Source organism: Chiloscyllium punctatum, chromosome 3 (assembly GCF_047496795.1).
Source record: "Chiloscyllium punctatum isolate Juve2018m chromosome 3, sChiPun1.3, whole genome shotgun sequence".
Classification (NCBI taxonomy): domain Eukaryota; kingdom Metazoa; phylum Chordata; class Chondrichthyes; order Orectolobiformes; family Hemiscylliidae; genus Chiloscyllium; species Chiloscyllium punctatum.
This window is the reverse complement of record NC_092741.1, coordinates 13,501,684-13,521,079: the sequence shown is the minus strand read 5'-3', so window position 1 is coordinate 13,521,079 and position 19,396 is coordinate 13,501,684. Positions and strand designations below refer to the sequence as shown.

The window sequence follows — 19,396 nt, the reverse complement described above, 5'->3', positions numbered from 1 at the left end:
GTGAGGACCAGGGGCATTCTGTCCTTGTTGCAATTGGAGGGGTGAGGTTCAAGAGCGGAGGTGTGGGACGTGAATGAGGTGCATTGGAGGGCAATTTCAACCACTTGGGAGGGGAAATTGCGATCTTTAAAGAAGGAAGCCATCTGGTGTATTCTGTGGTGGAACTGGCCCTCCTGGGAGTAGATGCAGTGGAGGTGGAGGAATTGGGAATAGGGCATCACATTTTTGCAGGAGGCAGGGTGGGAGGAGGTGTAATCCAGGTAACTGTGGTAGTCAGTGGGTTTGTAGAAAATATCAGTGTTAAGTCGGTCACAATTGATGGAGATCCCCTCTACCGCAACAAGGAAAGAAACCCCCGGTCCTCACCTTCCACCCCACCAACCTCTGTATAGATTGCATCATCCACCAATATTTCTGCCACCTACAAATGGACCCCACACCAGAGATATATTTGCCTCCCCACCCCTATACACTTTCCGTAAAAACTGTTCCCTCCGTGACTACCTGGTCAGGTCCACACCCCCTAACAAGCCACACTCCCCTCCTGCCACCTTCCCCTGCCACAGCAGGAATTGCAAAACTTGTGCCCACACCTCCCCCCTCACCTCCATCCAAGGCCCCAAAGGAGTCTTCATATCCTTCAAAGCTTCACCTGCACCTCCACACATACCATTTACTGTATCCATTGCTCCCGATGCAGTCTCCTCTACATTGGGGAGACTGGCCGCCTACTTGCTGAGCACTTAGAGAACATCTCCAGGATACCCGCACCAATCAACTCCACCACCCCGTGGCCGAACATTTCAAATTCCCCTCCCACTCTGCTGAGGACATGCAGATCCCGAGCCTCCTCCATCGCCACTCCCTTACCACCTGACACCTGGAGGAAGAATGCCTCATCTTCCACCTCGGAACCTTCAACTCATGGCATCATGTGGACTTCATCAGTATCCTCATTTCCCCTCCTTCCACCTAACCCCAGTTCCAACCTTCCAGCTCAGCACCGTCCTCATGATCTGTCCTACCTGTCAATCTTCTTTCCCACCTATCCGCTCCACCATCCTTTCCAACCTTTCACCTCTAAGCCCACCTCCACCCACCCATTGCACTCTCAGCTACCTTCCCCTCAGCCCCACCCCCCTCACATTTATCTCTTCACCCTCGAGGCTCCCCACCTCATTCCTGGTGAAGGGCTTTTGCCCAAAACGTCGATTTTCCTGCTCCTCGGATGCTGCCTGACCTGCTGTGCTTTTCCAGCACCAAACTAATCTTGATTCTAATCTCCAGCATCTGCAGTACCCACTTCCCCTCTAAAGGCTTAATCCTCTCAAAGCCGCACAGGTACAGAAGGAAGTGGATGTGATACTCAAAGAAGACATCATCGAGCAGGGTCAGATTGCATGGAGTTTGCCAGTCATGTTAGTTCCCAAATCTGATGGGATTCAGCAATTTTGTGTGGACTATTGAAAGGTCAATGCCATAACTAAACAGACTCACATCTAATACCAAGTTGAAAGATTCTATAGAGAAAGTTGGACAAGCCACTTATATCACAGAGTTTGACTTACTGCATGAATATTGGCAGGTACCTTTATCAGAGAAAATGAAAGAATTTCCTTCATTTGTAACCCCAGATGGGCTATATCAATTCAAAGTGATGCCCTTTGAAATGAAGAATGGACCAGCCACATTTCAAAGACTTGTGTACAGAGTTGTGGTATGATTAAGTAATTGTGTCATCTAGCTTGATGATTTAGTGATCTTTAACCACTCATGGAACGATCAAATGGTGCACTTGGCAGAGCTCTTTGAATGATTATGAAACGCAAAACTGATAATTAACTTAAAAAAACAGAGGAAGCGTTCTTGGTATATGACGTTGAACATGGAAGGATGACCTCAAGGAATGTGAAGGCAAAGTCCATCAAGGAATTTTCACAACCATCCTTGAAGAAAAAAGTGCTTCAATTATTGGGACTTCGCAGATTCTACCAGAGGTTTATACCAAACATATGCATGGTGAAGGCATGCTGATGGACTTGCAGAAGAAGAACAAAAAATTTTGGTGGACAGCACAATGCTAGGAGGTATTTCAGAATTTAAAAGCTGTGTCAACCACTGCACCAGTTTTAGCTACATCAAAGTTTAAAAAACCCTTTAAAGTTGTAATCGATGACAGTGATATAGGGGTTGGAGCTGTGTTAATGCAGGAGGATGATGACAGAATTGAAAGATCAAGTTTCAAAGAAACTCAATAAACACCAGAGAAAATACTCCACCATCAAAAACGAGTTATTGAGTTTGGTACTAGCCTCATAACATTTTAACATTTACGTGACGAACAATGCTCCGGAGATGGTTGTGCACACGGACTACAACCTTCCCACATTTTTGGAAAGATTTAAAGACAAAAAAAAAGAGATTATTTCATTGGATCTTTATGTTGTAGACTTTTAATTTACAAATTGTATATGTTGCGGGTAATGAAAATGTTGTTGCAGATGCATTATCACAGATTTAAAAGAAATTGTGTAAATAAGATAGAACTGATACAGTCCAAATTTATATATGTGTGCAGAATTAATATGAAAGAAATAAGTTAAACTAATGACATATGTATTTAATAATAATGGCTTTAAGATTCAGAAGAAGAAAAATGAAATCATTTCATAGGATCTCTACAGTGGGGAAACAGGCCATTTGGCCCAACAAGTCCACACTGACCCTCCGAAAAGTAACCCACCCAAACCCATTTCCCTACACTATTTCTACATTTTCCCCTGATTAATATACTTTGCCTACACATCCCTGAACACTATGGGCAATGTAGCATGGTCAAGCCACCCTACCTGCACATCTTTGGACTGTGGGAAGAAACTGGAGCGCCCGGGAGAAACCTGTACAGACACGGGGAGAATGTGCGAACTCCACACAGACAGTTGCCCAAGGCTGGAATCAAATCCAGATCCGTGGTGCTCTGAGGCAGCTGTGTTAACCACTGAACCACTGTGCCACCCTATATTATGATGGTTTCATTATGATGGTTGATTTATTCTTCAGGGGAAGTGTTACAAAGTTGAAAGAGTGGATGGTCATTTTAAGAGAAAGGTGCCTTTTCTGAGCTGACAGATGTGACAGCGCATATGTCTGTGACTAGCTGACACAGGCAGAGAGCGCTGAGAATTGATAATATGTAACAATCAGCTTGGACTTGTGTTTTGATGTTAAGGTAACCGGATTTGAACTTAACCAATTAATTTAAATTATATTCAGGATACAAAAAAACCCTGAATTTGAATTTAATTGTATTGACAACATTGGACCAATGAGAGGGTCATTTTGAAAATTATTCAGAGCCAATTGCCAATCGAAGAAATAAACATCTCAACACTCTCAAAGTAATCTCTCTTAAAGTAATCCTCTATTAAAGGTGCCAATGAATTTTATACGAAGACACTCGCAGTAAAAAGACAAAAAAAATAAGATGACCTAGGGAGAAGAGAGCAGAATCTGGCACTATTCCTGTAGACAATTATGACATTAAGATCAAAGCCAAAGGGTCTGCAATCTCTTCCCTGGCTCCCCATTGAATCCAAGGATAAATCCCTTCCAGCCCAGGGGACTTATCTATTTTCACACCTTCCAGAATTGCTAACCTCCTCCTTGTGAACCTCAATCCCGTCTAGTCTAGTAGCGTGTATCTTAGTATTCTTCTCAACAATATTGTCTTTTTCCAGTGTGAATACCAATGAAAAATGTTCAATTAGCGCTTCTGCTAACTCCTCTGACTCTATGCACAACTTCCCACTACTGTTCTTGATTGGCCCTAATCTTATTCTAGTCATTCCTTTATTCCTGATATACCTATTTAAAGCTTTAGGGTTTTCTTTGATCCTGTCTACCAACAACTTCTCATGTCCCCTTCTGGCTCTTCTTAGTACTCTATTTAGGTCTTTCCTGGTTAGCTTGTAACTCTCAAGCACCATAACTGAGCCTTCAACTCTCATCCTAAGACTTCTTCCTCTGGCAATTCATCTTCCTTAGTAAACCACAGCTCCCTCACTCAACCACTTCCTCCCTGCCTGACAGGTCCATACATACTTATCAAGGACATGCAGTCGTTGTTCCTTGAATAAGCTCCACATTTCAATTGTGCTCATCCCTTGTGGCTTCCTTCCCTGTCCAATACACCCTAAATCTTGCCAAGTTGCATCATAATTGCCTTTCTCCCAGTTATGACTCTTGCCCTGCTGTATATACCTGTCCCTTTCCATCACTAAAGTAAATATAACTGAATTGTGGTCACTATCACCAAAGTGCTCACCTACCTCCAAATCTAATACCTGGCCGGGTTCTTTACCCAATATCAAATCAAACATGGCCTTGCCCCTTGTTGGCCTGTCTACATACTGTGTCAGGAAACCATCCTGCACATATTGGACAAAAACTGACCCATCTAAGATTTTCAAAGTATAGTATTTCCAGTCAATATTTGTAAAGTTTTCTAAATGGGAAAAGCTTTGGAAATCTGCAACACAAAGGCATGTTGGTGCGCTAGTTCAGGAATTTCTTCAGGTTAACATGCAGGTTCAGTTGGCAGATAGAAGGCAAAGCTGAAAGTGTGTTGCTGGAAAAGTGCAGCAGGTCAGGCAGAATCCAAGGAACAGGAGAATCGATGTTTCGGGCATAAGCCCTTCTTCAGGAATGAGGAAAGTGTGACCAGCAGGCTAAGATAGAAGGTAGGGAGGAGGGACTTGGAGAAGGGGTGCTGGAAATGCGATAGGTGGAAGGAGGTCAAGGTGAGGGTGATAGGCCGGAATGGGATGGGGGCGGAGAGGTCAGGAAGAAGATTGCAGGTTAGGAAGGCGGTGCTGAGTTCGAGGGATTTGACTGAAACAAGGTGGGGGAAGGGAAATGAGGAAACTGGAGAAACCTGAGTTCATCCCTTGTGATTGGAGGGTTCCTAGGCAGAAGATGAGGCGCTCTTCCTCCAACAGTCGTGTTGCTATGGTCTGGCAATGGAGGAGTCCAAGTACCTGCATGTCTTTGGTGGAGTGGGAGGGGGATTTGAAGTGTTGAGCTACGGGGTGGTTGGGTTGGTTGGTCCGGGTGTCCCAGAGGTGTTCTCTGAAATGTTCCGCAAGTAGGCGGCCTGTCTCCCCAATATAGAGGAGGCTACATCGGGTGCAGTGGATGCAATAGATGATGAGTGTGGAGGTGCAGGTGAATTTGTGGCAGATATAGAAGTATCCCTTGGGGCCTTGGAGGGAAGTAAGGGGGGAGGTCTGGGCGCAAGTTTTGCATTTCTTGCAGTTGCAGGGGAAGGTGCCGGGAGTGGAGGTTGGGTTGGTGGGGGGTGTGGACCTGATGAGGGAGTCGCGCAGGGAGTGTTCTTTTTGGAACGCTGAGAGCGGAGGGAAGGGAAATATATCCCTGGAGGTGAGGTCCGTTTGGAGGTGGCGGAAATGACGGCGGATGATACGCTGTACATGGAGGTTGGTGGGGTGGTAGGTGAGGACCAGTGGGGTTCTGTTCTGGTGGCGGTTGGAGGGGCAGGGCTCAAGTGCGGAGGAGCGGGAAGTGGAAGACATGCGGTGGAGGGCATCGTCGACCATGTCTGGGGGGAAATTGCGGTCCTTGAAGAAGGAGGCCATCTGGGTTGTACGGTTTTGGAACTGGTCTTCCCATTATTGCCCATCCCTAGTTGCTTTTGAACTGATTTGTTCACTGTGCAATTCAAAGGACAGTTGAAAGCCATCGATATTGCTGGGCTTGGAGTCATATGTCGGTCAGACCAGGTGAGGATGGCAGATTTCCTTTCCTGAAGGACATTAGTAACCAGATGGCTGTTTCTGACAATTGGCAATGGTCATGGTCTTCAGTAGATTCATAATTCCGGATTGTTTTGTTATTGAATTCAAATTCCACCATCTGCCTTGGTGCAATTTGAAACCAGGTCCCCCAGCTGGTGACAAAGATAGATAGTTTCTTGATTAGTCAGTGGATCAAGGGTTACAGGGAGAAGGCAGGAGAATGGGGTTGAGTTATGGTGACCCTGTGCTTTTGAAAGATCAGAAAGATAATGGTAGCACTTACCCTTACAGACAGAAGAAACCTTCTTTTGTCACTACTGCGCATTGCATTTGACCTTGGAAACTGCACTACTTCAATATCTTCATCTAGGCTGGCCATGTATAATGGTCCTTTGTGGTTTCAGAAAAAGATGGCCCTTCTTCCAATCACTCCATTGACAAGCATCTTCAGGTTCTCATTAGCAAACGTACCTTTCTGTGCTATGTCCCCAGTGGTGACAATTGAACAGCACACAGTGAAAGGCAGTTTATGGCTTGCAGCATCTGAGTAGTGTAGCGCTGGGTTTTAAAATGGCACTAGTGGTGTGAACATTTCAAAGTCATTACAGTGGTGAGCACTTCCGCTTCTCCTGCTATATGATATAATGAGCTGGGTACCATAATACAGAAGCCTGAATAATGTACCAGCTGGTTTTGAAACAGTTTCTATCTTCCTGTTGTTAGAATACTGAATGGATTCACAAACTCTTAGCATTCGCCTGTTCCTGTGTTTTTGTTTTTGCCATTGTTTACCTATTACTTACTTGTTTGTGCTATTTAACTATATGATCTGCCTATACTGCTCTCAAGACAAAGCTTTTCACTGTCCCTCGGTACATGTGGCATTAAATTCAATTCAATTCAATTCACTCCATGTTCGAGATTTATGTCATCAATTTTCTTGGTGAAGGAGAGGAAAGTTGGAGTAGTACATAAAAAAGCGGAGTTGGAGTTTTAATGAGATGCAAAGATGTGGAAATAAGGTAATCAGCACTCTGTGGTGGGATTATAAAGTTCCTCTTTAAGCCTTGAGGGGAAAACTGGGAATTTTTTCTCAACTTTGAGAATCAGATGCTTTCGTTCTAACAATATTTTACCATCATGCTTGATTAGGGATGAGAAAATTCACCCTTCCATGTTGTTTTCCCAAAGACAGAACTTTACTGAATAAATACTTCCAAATCCAGCTGTTAGACTTTGGAAATATAAGTCAGTCTTATCAATATCAACAAGAAGCAAAAAGACAGCAAATGCATGGGAATAGCACCACTTGCAGGTTTCCCTCCTTATATGTCATTCTGATTTGGAACTGTGGGCTGGATTTTTTCACCTTTTGACATTTTCCTCAGTGATATTGAGGCAGGCAGTCATCTGGCCCATGTTGGCTTTTCTCAAGCAATCTTGGCTAGACAGAGTAAACACAGGAAGGATGTTCCTGATGCACCCCTGGGGTGCTCTAGTGTTGAGTGTTAGTGAGGATGAAATATTGTCCCCAATCTTCACTGATTGTGGCCTGTGGGCTAGGAAACTGAGGATCCAGATGCAGAGAGTGGGGCTTAGTCAAAGATCACTAAGTTTAGTAATCAGTCTCATGGGGATAATAGTTTTGAAGGCGGAACTGTAGTCAATGAATAGGATTCTTATGTAACTGTTATTGGTGTCAAGATGTTTGAGGGAGGAGTGAAGGGCAAGTGATATGGCATCTGACATGGATCTGTTGGTCTGATAGGTAAATTTGAGTAGGTCAAGAGTAGTGGGGAGGCTGGAGCTGATTAATGTTAAGATTAGAGTGGTGTTAGAAAAGCACAGTAGGTCAGGCAGCATCCGAGGAGCAGGAAAATCGATGATTCGGGCAGGAGCCCTTCACCAGGAATGGACTTGATTAATGCCATGACCAGCCTTTCAAAGCACTTCATGACCACTCAGGTTAGGGCCACTGGGTGGTAGTCATTGAGACATGCTGCATGAGCTTTCTTAGGCACAGGGATGATGTTGGCCCTCTTGAAACAGGCAGGGACAGTGGCCTGCTGCAGGGAGAGGTTGAAGATGTCCGAGAAGACCTCTGCCAGTTGATCTGTGCATGCTCTGAGTGCAAGGCCTAGTATTCTGTTTGGTCCCATTGCTTTCCTTATATTCACACAAATGAAAACTGATCTGATCTCTGATGCAGTGACTGTTGGGATAGGTTCATCAGGACTTGTCTGAATAGGTGTTACCTCTCCACCACAATTCTGCTCAAAGCTAGCATAGAAGGTGTTGAGATGATCTGGGAGGGATATGTCATCACCTGCTATCTAGCATTGTCTTTTTTAGAACTTGTGATGTCATTCAGCCTTTGCCAGAGTTGCCGAGTGTCTGGGTCTCTAGTCTGGATCGGTATTGATCCTTGACTGTCTTAATGGCTCTGTGAAGGTCATATTTGGATTCCTTATGTTTGAGTGAGTCTCCTGATCTGAAGGCCTCACATCTGGTTTTTAGCAGGTTCTATATGCCCTGATTCATCCAGGGTTTCCTGTTGGGGAATACCCGGACTGACTTCCTTGGTATGCAGTCCTCAACACACTTGCTGATAAAGTCTGTGATGGTGCTGGCATACTTGTCCAATGTACCTGCGTTCAGTTTGAACATGGCCCAATCAACCAATTCCAGACAGCACCAGAGTTGATCCTTTGCCTCCTCCGACCAGCACTGGATCTGTATCTGGACGGGGCCTCCTGCTTGATCTTTTGCCTGTAGGCTGGGAGAAGAAATAAAGCATTGTGGTCAGAGTTCCCAAAATGAAGGCGGGCATGGAGCAGTAGGCATCTTTCACAGTGGTGTAGCAACAGTCTAAAATGTTCGGGTCCCTTGTGGGACTCATAATGTTCTGGTGGTACTTGAGCAACGCCTTCCTTAGATTGGCTTGATTGATGCCGCCAGTTACAATAAATAGGGCCTTGGAGTGTTCCATCTCCAGAGTGTTAGTGGTGGAGTACAGCACATCCAGAGCTTCCTCAACCTTTGCTTGTAGAGGTATGTACACATCAGTTAGTGTAGCAGCAGTAATTTCCCGTGGTAGACAAAAGGAGTGGCATTTGATGGTGAGGAATTCAAGGTTTGGGGAGTAATGGTTGCCCAGGGATGCAACATTCATGCACCACAAGTTGTTGATTAAGAAGCAAACCCTCCACCCTTTGTCTTACCCGAGGATGCTGTACAGTCCATACGATGGATAGAAAAACCATCAGCCTGAAGTGTGCAGTAGGGAATGGGCGGTTTGTGCTAGGTTTCTGTGAAGCAGAGTGCATAGCAGTCCCACAGTTCACTCTGGAAGCTGAGCCGTGATCTGAGTTCGTCCATATTGTTATCCAGAGATTGTACATTTGCTAGGAGTTAGCTAGGAAGGGGGGTCTTGAAATTGTGTAGTGTAGTCTTACTAGCATGCTGGCATGCTTACCCTGCTTCCTCGCAGATTTCTTGCATTTGAGTGGTCTGGTGGAGTGGACTGTGACTGCTTACAGTTAAGTGATCTTTCTTAGGATCCTGTGGAGCATGTGTGCATTTGTGAAATAAGGAAGCATCAAATCTTCAATTTGTGTAAACTTAATTTAGATTGTGATTTGTAGCTTGCTTAAAGAGAAAATCGACATCTTTTAAATTCTATAGTTACAAACTTTCAGCAGGCTTCTTTTCAAAGGGGTGCATTGAAATCACAGCCTAATTAAGGAAGAAGGTTTTGGTTGATATCTGGTTCAACAAAGCAGTTTTCCATTTGATATTGTCCCTAACTGAAGCAAAAGCAGAAATTTCTGGAGAAGCTCAACAGGTCTGGCAATATCTGTGGAGAGAAAGCAGAGTCAATGTTCCAGGTCTAGTGACCATTCTTCAGAAATGTTCACTTTGTTTTCTCTTCACAGATGTGGCCAGACCTGCAGAGTTCCTCCAGCAATTTATGTCTTTGTTTCAGTATCAAATTGAAAGGAAAGCATACAAAATAGCACAGATCAGTGATGGATCAGAAGACTGGGAAAGTTTTTAACACCAACAAAAGATGATCAAAAAATAATGGAGAGGAGGAAATAAGCTATGACAGCAAACTAGCAAAACAAAGCAAAACAAACAGAAAGAGCTCCTTTAAATATATAACGAGGAAGATAGAGTCAACAGTGAACAGGGGCCTTCAGGGAATGAGACTGGGGAAATAATAATAGTGAACCAGGAAATGGCAGAAGAGTTCAACAAATACTTTACAACAGTTTTCACAGTAGCAAACACTAATGGCACTACAGAAATACTAAATAACCAAGGGATGTATGGGGGATGGTGAGGAAATAAATAAAATAAATATTACTAGAGAAAAAGAACTTGGAAAATGAATAGGGCCAAAGGCCAATAATTCCTTGGGTATTAAAGGAAGTAGCTACAGAGATATTGGATGCACTAGTGAACAAATTCATAATTCTGGAAAAGTCCCAGAGGATTAGAAAACTGCCAATATAACACCATTATTCAAACAGGAAGGAAACAGAAAAAGCATCATTATAAGCCAGTAAGCTTAGCATCTGACATTGGGAAAAAGACAGTCAATTACAAAGAGTGTAATATCAGAGAATTAAAAAACATAGAATTGTTCATTTCTCAGAGCAATGCCTTGACCAGACAAAATCAATAACTTGTTTAACATTTAAACAAAACCTATTAGTTGTCACTAATAATTTGTGCATTCTCTGAGCAACACGTTTCACAATCAGAGTCCATTTGCCAACTCATCAGCACTTTCCTCTCACACAGCATAAGCGTTGGTTTACACAGTATACATGTTGGTTGATGAATAAAAGATGAAATGTGAGCTCTTGCATAAATTATTGAAAGTGGCAACACAATTTGACAGAAATTAATAAAGCACACAGCATCCTAGGTTTTACTTAATAGTAATGTAAGTATAAAGATAAGGAACTAATGTTAAACTTAAATAGAATATTGCTTTGGACTGAGATGGAGTTTTGTGCCTTGTTCTGGGCACCATACTTTAGAACGTACATGAAGGCATTAAAGGAATTGTGGAAGAAGTTTAGAGAAATGATTCCATAGATGAGCAACATAAGTTACATCAGTAGATTGGAGAAGTTACGACTGTTTTCCTTGGGGAAGAGAAGGCTGAAAGGAGATTTGGTAGAGGTAATTAAATTCGGAGGCACCTGGATTGGGAAGAATGGAGAGGATATAATTGTTCCCATTGGTGGAATGATCATAAATAAGAGTGCATAGATTTAAGGTAATTAACAAAAGAAACAATGCCAACATGAAAAAAATCTTTTTCCTCATACTGAGTGGGAAACCACCTCTCAGTATGGTCGAGGCAGCTTCAATCAAGGCATTTGACAGGGAACTGGCTTGTTTCTGAGAAGGATCAAATGTGCAGGGTTTTGTGGAGAATAAAGATCAGCTCTGATTTAAAACAAAACATGAAAGTAAGAAACACATACTGGCATATTGCAACCAGAGGCTGTTATCTAATTTTCATGTTTTCAGAGATGACCATTATTCAGAAGTCAATACCTACTCTACACCAATGCCATCAATACCACCACTTTTGCCTTTTGTTTCACAGCATCATTGATATTTAATCCCCATCATCCTCTAACCATTTCCTGACTTTCTCTTTAGCTCCAACTGACCCTCTTCCCTTTTTCAACTGTATAAAACCCATCATGTTTCCACCTCTCTTCAGCTCATTCTTGATGAAGGGCTTATGCCCAAAATGTAATTCTCCTGCTCCTCGGATACTGCCTGACCTGCGGTGCTTTTTCAGCACCACATGCTTGCCACCTCTCTTCACTTCCAAACAAAGTTCATATTAGACTCAAAATATTAACTCCCTCCATAGATCCTGCCAGAAATGTTGTTTTTCTACTGCACATTCTGTTCTTAATCCCAAATCTATGATTCCTTATTTTAGACTATCTAATCAGGGAAAGTCTCACTGTTGCATCATCCTGGGAAGGACAGTAATCTCTCCTTCCACTCTTTTCCAAAATGACAGAACCTGGAAGTATAAGCCCATAAGAAACTAGAGGTATAAAGATTTTAGAAAATCTGACTATATTGAATTTGCTCAGGCAAAATTAGCTATGGTCCACCAATGGATTTTATACTCAATGACTGCTTTTACCTCTAAATCAAACATTTGTTTCATGAATACAGCATAGTCTGAATTGAACTCTTTCTTCCGAGGATCCAGAATATCATAGTGACTCTTCTTCAAATTTAGATAGATATTCTGAAATTTTATTGCCAGAATCTCGATTCCTTCAATTGTCGAATTGTGTAATGCAGAAAAGGTTTTCACTGCTTCAACCATTTCTGTGATCTGCAAATTTAAAAAAATATCTGTTACCATAACCACACTTAAGTACAATTTTGTAAAGAAAAAGTTAATATAAGTATTTACAATCTCTTGTTAAGCTTTTCAAGTGACAAAAGCATAGAACAGCCTGTGCTTCATCTCCCCAGTACAATATGGTGTGCACATTCAAAACAAACTGGAATAAATTCTCATTTAGGAGTAACTTATCAGAGAGCAGGAATCTTTCAGATTCATATCCACTAATTGTTATGAAGAGTATAAGCCAGCAAGAACTTGCAGAGGCACAGAGTCTGGAACAAGGTAACAATGAAATGCTTGGTCAGAACAGCTAGCACTGTTGCTAGGAGACAAAAAACAATTCAAATTTGGCCAATCAGTTTAAATTATACCCCAAGATACCAAACTCCAATCAAGTTTGAATTTGGTATTTTGACAATATTAAAACCAATGAAATGATTCTATGTCTTGGTGTATAAAAATGGAAAAAAAATTGAGAGAGAACTGCCAAAAGACCATTAGATGTAGGCTGCTAGTAAGAACTCTCTGAGAGGTACTTGTCCAGAGAAGGAGTTTGTATAGAAAAAAATACCAACCTGGGGAGAAAATCTACAGAAGAAGATACAAAGAGAAGATTCGACAGCTGGCTGGTTTTGAAATGTGAATTTTTCAGGAAATCTTTATTGGGGGGTTTATCGGATCAGTAGAGGGGTAGGTAATGGATAGGTTTAGATAAATGAGTTGTAAATAGAGAAGAATTAACTAAAAACTGTTAGACTTTAAAAAAATAAAATTGTTAATTTTTACTTTACATAGTGACTTTTGGTTTAGTTTTTTGCCTCTCGAATTTTACTGCACGGGTAAATCTTTTCTGTGGTGCTGGTTTAAAATAGCTGGGGGGGTGGGGAGGTGTACCCTGTGTCACAATACGAATGATAATCCTTTTTTAAAGCCTCCAAAAGCATCCCCCCAATTATGGGTTATTATGTCAAAATTAACCCTTATTTACTAAATAGCATTTCAAAGTACATGCGAACAAATTTAATTCTGGGATTAGAAAAAAATAAGACCTGTACACCTTCATGATTTGCAAAATGCACACCTTACATATGTATGACTTTGTGGGCGGCACGGTGGCACAGTGGTTAGCACTGCTGCCTCACAGCGCCAGAGACCCGGGTTCAATTCCCGCCTCAGGGACTGTGTGGAGTTTGCACATTCTCCCCGTGTCTGCATGGGTTGCCTCCGGGTGCTCCGGTTTCCTCCCACAGTCCAAAGATGTGCAGGTCAGGTGAATTGGGCATGCTAAATTGCCCGTAGTGTTAGGTAAGGGGTAAATGTAGGGGTATGGGTGGGTTGTGCTTCGGCGGGGTAGTGTGGACTTGTTAGGCCAAAGGGCCTGTTACCACACTGTAAGTAATCTAAACAGTTTTCATTTTTTAACATGGGAGTCAGGTACATAGTACAGTTTGCGCTAGACAGTAGCAGTTCAAGTCAGCAACACCTCTCAGGGCAGTTAGGGATGTGCAATAAATACTAAACAAACCAGTGATTGTAACATCCTTTGAGAGACTATTTTAAAATTTGCAATCCAGCCAATTTCTAGTTCAATTTCTTTTTCTCCCATGTAAGGTTTATTGTATGGGAGAAAATCTATCCAACATCCTTCTTTATATCCACTCCCATAACAATTAAGGATAGACAATGAATGCCATGGCATCCGTAAATAAATATTTTAACATAAACATTACTTTATTTGCATATGGGATATGGGTTTTGCTAGCTAGGCCAACATTTATTTCCCATCCCTAACTGCCCACAGAATAGTTAAATGTCAATTACATAGAATCCCTACAGTGTGGAAGCAGGCCATTCAGCCCATTGAGGCCATAACAACCGTCCGAAGAGCACCCCACCCAAATGCAATCCTTACTCTATCCTTGTAACTCTATATTTCCCATGTCTGACCCACCTAGCTTGCGAATTCTTGGATACTATGGGCAAAACTTAGCAAGGCCAATCCACCTAACCTGCACAGTTTTGGACTGTGGGAGGAAGCTGGAGCACTTGGAGGAAGCCCACACAGACAGTTACCCGAGGGTAGAATCAAACCCAGGCCCCTGGCATTCTGAGGCAGCAATACTAACCACTGGGTCACTGGAGGTACATGGAGGCCAGACAAGGTACGAATGGCAGATTTCCTTCCCTGAAGAAAATTAATAGTCCAAATAGGTTTTTACTCAAAGCACAGTGATTACATGCAACAAAAACCGAAGTTGCTGAAAAAGATCAGCAGGTCTGGCAGCTACTGTGAAGAGAAATCAAAGTTAACGTTTCGGGACAGTGACCCTTCCTCAGAACTTCTGAGTGCAAAGCTTTGGTTAAATGTTAAACCCAGGCAGATTGTCTTTACCCTAACAAATGTATTTAAATAGAGCCTGGCAGTTTTTTTTTTCATGTGACATGGGCATCTCTGCTGGGGCCAGTGCAGATTGCAAATTTATATTTGCCCATGAGCAGGTGGTTGTGAACTGTCTTTTTGAAACACTGCAGTCTATTTGCTGTAGGCACTCCTACAAGTGCGATTAGGTAGGGAGTTCCAGGACTTTGACCCAGCTACACTGAAGGGATTTTGATATACAGTATTTCCAAATCAGAATGGTGAGTGGTTTGAAGGGGAATTAGAGCCCACAAGTGTTAGGGATAAAGTACTAGATTGGCTGACTGGCAGAAGGCAGAGTTGGGATAAATGCGTCTTTTTCAGGATGGCAGTGGGTGGCTGGTGAGGACCCGCAGGGGTCAATGTTGAGATCACAACTATTCATGCTGTACGTTAACAATCTGAACAAAGCAACTCAAGGGATTCTTGTTAAGATTGCAGATGACACAAAGATCAGTGCTTGGGCAGGTAGTGTTGAGGAAGCGGGGAGGCTGAAAAAGACTTGGACAGACTAGGAGAATATGCAAAGAAGTGGCAGATGGAAGACAATCAGGGAAAATGCAAGGCATGGCAGTTTGGGAGGAAGAATAGAAATGTAGAGTATTTTCTAAATGGGGAAAGGTTTGGGAAATCTGAAGCACAAAGGAATTTCGGAGACTTAGTTCAGGATTCTCTTCAAGTTAAAATGCAGATTCAGTTGGCAGTTCAGAAGGCAAATGCAATGCTAGCATTCATTTTGAGAGGACTAAAACACAAGGACAGTTATGCATTGCTGAAGCTTTTTAAGGCTCTGGTCAACCATACACTTTGACTCTGATCTCCAGCATCTGCTGTCCTCACTTTCTCCATACTTGGAATAATGTGAGCAGTTTTGGGTTCAGTATCTAAGGAAGCAAGTGTTGGCATTGGAGAGGCTCCAGAGGAAGTTTACAAGAATGGGGGTGAAGGGCTTGTCATACGAGTGTCAGTTGAGGACTCTGGGTGGAGACTCAATGGAGTTTAGAAGGAATAAGATTCAATTCCCTACACTGTGGAAACAGGCCCAACAAGTCCACACCAACCCTCCAAAAAGGAACCCATCCAGACCCATTCCCCTAACTAATCCACCTAACACTATGGGCAATTTAGCATGGCCAATTCATCTAACCTGCACATCTTTGGACCAAGGGAGGAAACCAGAGCATCCAGAGGGGACCCATGCTGACAATATGCAAACTCCATATAGACAGTTACCCGAAGCAGGAATTGAACCCGGGTCCTTGGTACGGTGAGGCCACAGTGCTAACCACTGAGCCACCATGCCAACCAGTTGAGGGAATAGCTCATTGAAACCTACAGAATACTGAGAGGCCTGGATACAGTGGATGTGGAGAAGATGTTTCCACTGGTGGGAGAGCTGAGCATCTGAGGGCACATCCTCAGGGTGAAGGGTCGATCCTTTAGAACTGAGACAAGGAGGAATTATTTCAGCCAAAGGGTGGTCAATCTGTGGAACTCACTACCACAGAAGGCTCAGGAGGCCAAGTCATTACGTGTATTGAAATTAACAGAGTCTTGATTAGTAAGGAATAAAAAGTTACAGAGAGAATGAAGGGGAATGGGGTTGAGAACATATCAGTTATAATCGAACAGCAAAGTAGACTATGGATCAAATGGTTCTGGATTAGTGGTGCTGGAAGAGCACAGCAGTTTAGGCAGCATCCAAGGAGCAGTAAAATCGACATTTCGGGCAAAAGCCCTTCATCAGGAATACAGGCAGAGAGCCTGAAGGGTGGAGAGATAAGTGAGAGGAGGGTGGGGGTGGGGAGAAAGTAGCATAGAGTACAATAGGTGAGTGGGGGAGGGGATGAAGGTGATAGGTCGGGGGTGAGGGGAGGGTGGAGTGAATAGGTGGAAAAGAAGATAGGCAAGTAGGACAAGTCATGGGGACAGTGCTGAGCTGGAAGTTTGGAACTGGGGTGAGGTGAGGGAAGGGGAAATGAGAAAACTGTTGAAGTCCACTTTGATGCCTTGGGTTTGAAGTGTTCCGAGGCAAAAGACGAGGCATTCTTCCTCCAAGCATCGGGTGGTGAGGGAGTGGCGGTGAAGGAGGCCCAGGACCTCCATGTCCTCGGCAGAGTGGGAGGGGGAGTTGAAATGTTGGGCCACAGGGTGATGTGGTTGATTGATGCGGGTGGCCCAGAGATGTTCCCTAAAGCGCTCTGCTTGGAGGCGTCCAGTCTCCCCAGTGTAGAGGAGACCGCATCGGGAGCAACGGATACAATAAATGATATTGGTGGATGTGCAGATAAAATGTTGATGGATGTGGAAGGCTCCTTTAGGGCCTTGGATGGAGGTGAAGGATGAAGTGTGAGCGCAGGTTTTGGAATTCCTGCAGTGACAGGGAAAGGTGCCAGGATGGGAGGGTGGGTTGTAGGGGGGCGAGAACCTGACCAGGTAGTCACTGAGGGAACGGTCTTTGCAGAAGGCGGAAAGGGGTGGGGAGGGAAATATATCCCTGGTGGTGGGGTCTTTTTGGAGGTGGCGGAAATGTCGGCGGATGATTTGGTTTATGCGAAGGTTGGTAGGGTGGAAGGTGAGCACCAGGTGGGTTCTGTCCTTGTTATGGTTAGAGGGGTGGTGTCTGAGGGCGGAGATGTGGGATGTGGACGAGATGCGTTGGAGGGCAGCTTTAACCACGTGGGAAGGGAAATTGCGGTCTCTAAAAAAAAGGAGGTAATCTTGTGTGTTCTGTGATGGAACTGGTCCTCCTGGGAGCAGATACGGTGGAGGCGGAGGAATTGGGAATACAGGGTGGCATTTTTGCAGGAGGTAGGGTGGGAAGACGTGTAATCCAGGTACCTGTGGGAGTCGGTGGGTTTGTAAAAAATGTCAGTGTCAAGTTGGTCATCATTAATGGAGATGGAGAGGTCCAGGAAGGGGAGGGAGGTGTCAGAGATGTCCCAGGTAAATTTAAGGTCGGGGTGGAATGTGTTGGTGAAGTTGATGAATTGCTCAACCTCCTCGCGGGAGCACGAGGTGACGCCAATGCAGTCATCACTGTAGCGGAGGAAGAGGTGGGGAGTGGTGCTGGTGTAATTACGGAAGATCGACTGTTCTACGTAGCCAACAAAGAGACAGGCATAGCTGGGGCCCATACGGGTGCCCATGGCTGCTCCTTTGGTCTGGAGGAAGTGGGAGAATTCGAAGGAGAAATCGTTAAGGGTGAGGATCAGTTCGGCCAAACGAATGAGAGTATCGGTGGAAGGGTACTGTTGGGGAGTCAGGAGAGGAAAGAATGGAGGGCTTGCTGGCCTTGGTCATGGCGGATGGAGGTGTAGAGGGATTGGAAATCCATGGTGAATATGAGGCGTTGGGGGCCGGGGAAACGGAAGTCTTGGAGGAGGTGGAGGGCGTGGGTGGTGTCTCGAACATATGTGGGGAGTTCCTGGACTAGGGGGGATAGGACAGTGTCAAACTAGGTAGAAATGAGTTCAGTGGGGCAGGAACATGCTGAGACAATGGGTCGGCCAGGGTGGTCAGGCTTGTGGATCTTGGGAAGGAGGTAGAACCGGGCAGTGCGGGGTTCCCGGAGTATGAGGTTGGAAGCTGTGGGTGGGAGATCTTCTGAGGTGATGAGGTTCTGGCCTGGTCAGGTCCACGCCCCCTCCAACCCACCCTCCCATCTTGGCACCTTCCCCTGCCACCACAGGAATTGCAAAACCTGTGCCCACACCTCTTCCCTCACCTCCAAGGCCCTAAAGGAGCCTTCAACATCCATCAATGTTTTCCCTACACATTCACCAATATCATTTATTGTATCCGTTGCTTCCGATGCGGTCTCCTCTACATTGGGGAGACTGGACGCCTCCTAGCAGAGCGCTTTAGGAAACATCTCCAGGACACCCACTCCAATCAACCACACCGCCCTGTCGCCCAACATTTCAACTCCCCCTCCCACTCTGCCGAGGACATGGAGGTCCTGGGCCTCCTTCACCGCTGCTCCCTCACCATCAGACACCTGGACGAAGAACGCCTCATCTTCCGTCTCGGAACACTTCAACCCCAGGGCATCAATGTGGACTTCAACAGTTTCCTCACTTCCCCTACCCCACCTCACCCCAGTTCCAAACTTCCAGCTCAGCACTGTCCCATTGACTTGTCCTACCTGCCGATCTTCTTTTCCACCTTTCCACTCCACCCTCCCCTCGCCCCCGACCTATCACCTTCATCCCCTCCCCCACTCACCTATTGTACTCTATGCTACTTTCTCCCCAACCCCACCCTCCTCTCACTTATCTCTCCACCCTTCAGGCTCTCTGCCTGTATTCCTGATGAAGGGCTTTTGCCCGAAATGTCGATTTTACTGCTCCTCGGATGCTGCCTGAACTGCTGTGCTCTTCCAGCACCACTAATCCAGAATCTGGTTTCCAGCATCTGCAGTCACTGTTTTTACCTATGGACCAAATGGCCTAATTCTGCTCCTTTTTCTATGGTCATATGATAACATGCAGGTTTGTCTACTCTCATCTATTTACTGCCCTGTCCTTTGAGATGGTAATAGTTGTGGTTTTGTAAGGTGCTCTCTCGGCAACCTTAGTAAATTTCTGTAGTGTATTTTACGGGTAGTACATACTTATGCTGTTTTGCAACAGAGGTGAAGGGAGTGAATTTGGATTTGGAGCCAATAAAACTGTACACTTTGTCCTGATTTCTTAGTCTTGGTGCACTCATCCAGGTAAGTGTTGAGTATTCCATCATACTCTGTTATGGACCAGACCA

The 19,396-nt window shown here is 44.4% G+C and overlaps 1 protein-coding gene across 1 annotated transcript in view; it reads right to left on the bottom strand.

The window, feature by feature from the left end:
- LOC140453945 (dynein axonemal heavy chain 8-like) overlaps positions 1 to 19,396 on the bottom strand; it is a 1,117,430-nt gene that overhangs the window by 911,146 nt on the left and 186,888 nt on the right. The window contains exon 11 of the mRNA XM_072548819.1: positions 12,004 to 12,201. Within this exon, the coding sequence (XP_072404920.1) occupies positions 12,004 to 12,201 (198 nt within the window). The remainder of the gene's footprint in view (positions 1 to 12,003; positions 12,202 to 19,396) is intronic.